Source organism: Rhagoletis zephyria, unplaced genomic scaffold (genome assembly GCF_001687245.7).
Source record: "Rhagoletis zephyria isolate East Lansing unplaced genomic scaffold, Rhagoletis_zephyria_1.1 Rzeph_scaffold_01854, whole genome shotgun sequence".
NCBI classification, from domain to species: domain Eukaryota; kingdom Metazoa; phylum Arthropoda; class Insecta; order Diptera; family Tephritidae; genus Rhagoletis; species Rhagoletis zephyria.
The window spans coordinates 38,533-45,285 of record NW_016158938.1 but is presented as its reverse complement, the minus strand read 5'-3'; the positions used below and the strand labels follow the sequence as shown (position 1 = coordinate 45,285).

Genomic DNA, 6,753 nt, shown 5'->3' with positions numbered 1-6,753 from the left:
AGTTATGAGTCCTTGTTAGGAATTAAAAGTACACAAGAGATTATTTCAGTCTCGTTTTATTTCCAGAACTGTTTTCCATTTTTACACTTACATCTATTTATACTATTTCTAACTATTGTTTGTTTGGTGATAAAAAGATGTTTACATGTTTAGCATTATGTTATCATAATGCTTTGTTACTTATCACCGAATATAATTGTTTATGTTATTAAAAAGATGTTTACAGGTTTATACTTGTCTATCGTATTCTCTTTGTTATTATGTTATCATACAAGGTTAAAGGGCATATAGTTGTTTGTATGTATTTTGGTTCGTGAATAATGATTATATGTATATGTGTATGTATCTAGTGTTTAGGTTAGCGTCGTTAACTCGTGCGCCTTGATGTTGTCACACAAAGCGGAGGGACGTACAGTTTTACGCCGACTCCGAACGGCGATTGTATTTTTATGAGAAGCTGTTTTTCATGGCAGAAATACACTCGGAGGTTTGCCATTGCCTGCCGAGGAACGACCGCTGTTAAGAAAAAACCTTTTCTATATTTTTTTGTGATGTTGCTTTGACTAGGGCTTGAACCCAGGTGCTGCGGAGTGGAAGCGCGCACTGTTTACCACTGCACCACAGCGGCCGACCGTGCTTATTCATACCAAAATTAATTTCACGGAACTCCGGTGACTTTTCTACGGAACACTTGGGTTCCGCGGAACCCACTTTAAGAAGCTCTGCCCTACTACATACATATGTACATTAGGCTGGGTCGATTTTGTATGGAGGAAAATAAAAGGCATTTGACCGTATTATAATAGTTATATTATGATGTCTTAAGTCTAAGCCAATTGTTATTGGCCACGAAAGATTAATTTAAAACTTATCTTTAGCCCGCGCAATTGAATCAAAGTGTATAAATTTTGAAAATGAAACTTTGGCTTGTAATATCTATGGAATGCGTTAATTGTAATAAACAGGACGATATATCAACTTAAGGGTTATTAAATTTAGCACCACACGCTCATTTACAATTTTTCAATAAGTCTACAAGTTTTTAAGATATTAAGATAAAACTAACAAAAACTAAAATTTTACCTATGAATTTTCAATTCTTTATTACTTCAGCAACCAAGTGAAAAAAAAACAAGTGAGACGAGATTTATTTCAAACGGTTTAATGTTTTCGGATGTTTATGTAATACTAAAGGGACCATAGACTTGGTCACGCCGATTTGGTCAGTTTTCAAGATCGTGGTGAATGAAGTCAAGCATGTATTGTCAAAGATTAGGAATCTTTTGATAAGTTAATATTAGTTTCAAGCATATAAGTATTTACATATATTAACATAATACAATTAGGGTGATAAACACCCATTTTAAGTCCATTTATGCAGTCTTTAAAATTGGTGCGGAATGGTTTCATTAGTCACCGAAGAAGAACATTTTTCACGGTTTCTAAATTTGCCGTTATATGAAAGTAGGGGACGTGCAATAAATGTTTAGATATACTTAATATTTTAGTTAATTCAATTATGTGAAAAAGTGACAGTAGGTAAATGCAATAGTCTTTTACATATCCTGGGAAATCCTTTTGAGGACTCTCCATTTGGACGATATTGCTTTGCATTCAGCTTGAACGAAAAAAGTCACTCCGTGGCACACTTTTCTGTAATCCGATTCTTTCATTTAAACGTTATTTATACATTTGAAGAGAAATTTATTTAAAAAAAAACTGGAGATCCACTAAAGTCTTTCGATATAACTTTGGTAAATGTTACTCGATCTGTACGTAATAATTACCAAATTGAAGACGAGACTTAGTGTTACTGATTTATGATAATAATATGATGAAAATCGTTCAGATTATAAACAAATTATTTCAAAATAAAAAAAACTGTTGAACAAACTGTTGAACTGTTGTCATCTTCCTATATTAGCAATTTTTTTATTGTATGCATAAACACAAGTAAACTAATTAGTGTTTCTAGAAGTTGCGCCTGTTCAGTGTTTCTATACTCATTCGCATAAACAAAAATTTTCCACGGTGATGGAAAATAATGGCTTTTCTATTAGAGCTACCGAAATTGTTCCTAAATTTGCAAAAAGATTAGAATATTTGAAATCAGCGACCTAAATGCGCGCCAGTAATATTAATGCTGTTGTTTACATCTTTTGGCTATAGGCCAGTGCAATTATTAAGAGCACAATTAAAATTTGATTGAAAAAAGATAGCTTTGAGATTAACGATAGGCTAAAGGGCTGCGAGAAATGATATTTGACTTTATCTGTTGCGTTAACGGATTCATTATCTAATAATATGCACCAAACCTTTTTGCTGAACCCAGAAATTTTAACAAGAATTGGTCTTATTCGACTAGTGAGCTGTGGGTCTCTTGGCGTTGGATGCGCGGGCTTTTACAATTAAAATAAAAGACTGCAATTTTGCAGGCTTGTTGTTGACTTCATAATACAATATATTTTCACTATTACCAAGGGATTTGACCAAAATTAGATTTTCGACCCGCCCTAATGTTCATATATGTACTACGGATTTCACCAACCGATGAGGGTAATATGTACACATTCACGCATTTCTAATAAATTCACTCTTTATTTACAGGTTCGCAGTATCAACGAAAATCGTGGCGCGGTCGAACGTCTAACATTTAATAACCACACCGAATGTCACTGTGTAGAAAAATCTATGCAACAGGTGGAGGAGTATTATCATCTGCCACTCTACGGTATATCGTTCGGTGGAGAGACACTCCGAAGAGCTACCATTTTCAACTGTAACTGTCCCAAGTTGTACGAAAAAATTTTGCAGGAGGACGATTTCTGCCGATGTGACTGCTCTTCCGGTAACACCGGTTGTGATTGGCTCAAGAGGGGCATGGAGCATTTCTCGATGATTGATCGGAAGTTAGTTCACAAATATCCCAATTTATATTTTCTCCCAGTTTAGTCTGGAATTTATAACGTAGTCATGTATTTTTCAGATGCATATCCGAAGGACGTTGCAAGGCGCCTACATGTGAGCATGGGACCTATATCAAAAAGTACGGACGATGTCCCAAACGGGAGGAGCAATTTTCGACGTCATTGTCTGCCCCAGAGACGTTGAAAAACAATGCGTTTCTGCCCATTAATTACCATTGAATGGAATTATTAATACTATATATTTTTTGGTGCAACTAAAATTAAGTATTAATAAAAACGTTTAAATAGAGGTAGCAATTTATTTGATAAAAGTATATATTTGCATAGGAATCTTAAAAGAGTTAATGTACAACAAGAAAATGGAATTTATGCAGTATTGAACGTTATGCAATAACATTTACATGCAATTTTAAATCCGAAAGCAATGATCATCTGTGTTAAGAAGTATGTAGGTGATTTCAATTTTCCACATTCATTCAATTGCACGTATCGCTAGCTTATAGTGAAAAGTGGTTAAGTTCACCTTTTATGAAAAATTCCATACAGGAAGCGGGAAGTATTAAAAATGCATCGTTTCCAAAAAGACCGAATTACTTAGAAGCAAAGCGAAAAAAAAAATCTATAAATCTAAAAGAACTCAAACAGTTTTCATTAATCTGTTTGCTAGGTTGGAGCTGCTTCCGCCCATGGGAGTAAAATCGAAAATAAGATTTTTCCTTTTCCCTCCTACGCGTTTGAAAGCATTTCGAGTAACCCTCAGGGAGCCTGTTTTATTAAACAATAAAAAATAACATACATTACAATTACAAATAAATTGTTGAACATTTTTTCAACTCACATTAAATTTGATAACTGCACATATATCACAGGGGAATTTACACACTAGGCACTACTATTATACAGAAACTTGTTTGTTGCTTTTATTTATATTCGCGGTTTTTATCACAGCTGTGTAGGCATTATTTGTTTTGTCGAGTTACATCTTCTTCTTAAGCAATAACAAACATGAAACCATGATAAAGAAACTTGCTATATTATAAAGCAATATGCAAAAATATGAAGATCCTGCCGAAACAAAAAGAGTGATTAAAGTTTCTACTTTGATGCAAAGACCCACCATATCTATAAGGAAAAAAAGGAGACACTAATTCATTGTTTCCAATTAGATACAACCAAGCGGGAACTTAGGAAATTGGAACAATGTTTCCTGCTCAAAATTCTTAATCTGGAAATTAGAGAAACTAATATAAATATAACAAGTAAGAAAGTCCAAGTTCGGGTGAAGCCGAACACTAAATACCCGGCGCACGTGTTAAATATTGTTTACGTGGGCGTAACCAGGTAAGGGCTATATATATATATATATAATGGTACCCTGAAATGCTAGCTTAATAATTTTGAGACGGACGAAAGGATTGACAGACATTCACGGTTTAATCCATTTCTCTTTTTACCCTGAGCATTTATGTATACATTTGTCTATATTTAAATCGATTGCTTTAGGCTGTTACAAACAACCGTTATGGGAACCATATGTAATACTTCTATATTGGCAATTTCTAAAAGTGCAATTCAAACCATTACAGTAGGGATACATATATAGCAAAAAGAATGAGAAAACCGAGCAAGCATAAGGGAAAATCTAAAAAACAGGTACACTTTCAAAATAAAAAGTTAAATTTTTTGATTTGTGGGCACACTTATGTTTTTTAAATGATTCTATTCGTAATCTCTTAATTAATCGATACGTGTAATTCATTTTCATAAAGTGCTTCAAAAGTTAGACGAGGAGTAAACGTTTAGATCGCTGAAATAGAAAACAAAAAATAATTTGTGTTCAAATTACGCTGTGAAAATTGTAAGATTTGAAAGTTGAACTCACCTACTACTTACTTTGAAAGTTGAACTCACTTTCGAGATAACGGTACTTTAAAATTTTATTAAATTCTAACTCTTTTGTAAATAACTCCCTCAGTTTTGAAGTTATTTCACTAAAGTTTTGTACATAACGGTTTTTTAATATTACCTTAATTATTCCTTAAAATTATCGAAATAAGTTCACTTTAACATATAACATATAGCTCCAATACTTTAACATATAGCTCCAATACACTCGTGCGCAGTGCGCGCGAGTGACGAAAGCAGCGATAGTAGCATGCTGAAATGTCTCGCTTCTAACGGGTGATTTTTTTGAGGTTAGGATTTTCATGCATTAGTATTTGACAGATCACGTGGGATTTCAGACATGGTGTCAAAGAGAAAGATGCTCAGTATGCTTTGACATTTCATCATGAATAGACTTACTAACGAGCAACGCTTGCAAATCATTGAATTTTATTACCAAAATCAGTGTTCGGTTCGCAATGTGTTTCGCAAACCCAATTGCTGCGAACGGCGACGAATCGACATTTCACGGTCTTCAGCAACACTCTCAGAAACAGACGCAATATTCTCTTCTGTACGCACTGTACGCATTCGTGTGGTTGGTTTAATGTCCAATAAAGTAAACTGAGTGCGAAACTTGGTCACAATCGCATTAATTGTTTGCTCACTTGGTCGATTATGTAGACCATAAATCGGACGTAAAGCGAACCGAACACTGATTTTGGTAATAAAATTCAATGATTTGCAAGCGTTGCTCGTTAGTAAGTCTATTCATGATGAAATGTCAAAGCATACTGAGCATCTTTCTCTTTGACACCATGTCTGAAATCCCACGTGATCTGTCAAATACTAATGCATGAAAATCCTAACCTCAAAAAAATCACCCGTTATATAGACGAGATTTGGAAGTTTTTATCCAGACGTCCAATCGACATGTTTTAGGTATCGTTGGAAAGGCCTTGCAGAGTGTGTTCAAAAAATATATTCCAGCTTCATAAACGATTAACCAGATTCCTAAAAATTAGGCTAAAGTGTTGCGAAACAAAAAACGTATTTTTGCTTTTGCCGGTTTTAGTGGGTAAGTGGGTACACCCAGCCCATATTGAGTTCCGGCTACTAGTTGGAAAGATATAGAGCTAAATTGGTGTAGCGTCTGTACGTACCTTCATTTAATTTTTTTCAAACTTTCAGGAATTAAAGTACGAAAAAAAGTAAGAAGGTTTGTGCCAGGATATTTCCATTCGTATGCCTTTGTGGGCGTGGCTGGTGCCTGAAATTCGATAAAAGGCAAATTTTAAACTATCACTGAGGCCGCACAACTCATTCCATACTATTGACGTGGATATCAGTAGAAGGCCCTTGAAACAAGCTACCTAACGCTGTCTTTTTCGTTTATAAAATATAAATATGTCAACGTTATCGCCTGAAAACTAAAGATCGGTCTGCTGAAAATATAGATTTCGAGCATTTTCTCAAAAACTGGTCAGTCGATTTTATGTTAGGTTTCCTCAAGTTTAGCCCAAAACCTTAGCTTTCATTTGGTATACAACTTATATCTGGGAAAACCCTTGTTGTGGAGATATTGCGATTCAAATTAAAAAAAGTCGCTCCAAAGAGCGACAAATGGTTCACAATTTACATATTCGTCTATTTGTTTACTTTAAGTTATCAACATAACATACAGGGTGTCCCAGAAGTAACGTGCCAAACTTTAGGGGAAGGTAGGTGGGGGGGGTGAGCTCCCTGATAAACAAAAAATTTTCAGGTAAAAGTGTCACCGTTTTTGAAATATTTACATTTTTTCGAATTTAAAAAAAAATCGTGCCTTTTCATGTGTTTTCTTTAACTGCAACTACAAACCGGGCAATACTTAGTAAATTTTTTATGTAAAATACTTCCAGATAGTTGCCTCTCCATACTCAAATGCAATGTAGTTAAAATA

At 34.5% G+C, this 6,753-nt stretch overlaps 1 protein-coding gene across 1 annotated transcript; it reads left to right on the top strand.

The window, feature by feature from the left end:
- Positions 1–892: 892 nt before the first annotated feature.
- On the top strand, positions 893–3,228 carry LOC108365377 (uncharacterized). Its single transcript, XM_017619381.1, has 3 exons — positions 893–899; positions 2,608–2,909; positions 2,972–3,228. The coding sequence occupies exons 2-3, from the start codon at positions 2,692–2,694 to the stop codon at positions 3,144–3,146; spliced, it is 393 nt and encodes a 130-aa protein (XP_017474870.1). The 5' UTR covers positions 893–899; positions 2,608–2,691; the 3' UTR covers positions 3,147–3,228.
- The last annotated feature ends 3,525 nt before the right edge of the window (positions 3,229–6,753 follow it).

Coding starts and splice junctions, on each gene's coding strand:
- LOC108365377 (XM_017619381.1), top strand. CDS start 2,692: ATGCAACAGGTGGAGGAGTATTATCATCTGCCACTCTACGGTATATCG. Junction 2,910..2,971: donor TTCTCGATGATTGATCGGAA/GTTAGTTCACAA, acceptor TTTATAACGTAG/TCATGTATTTTTCAGATGCA.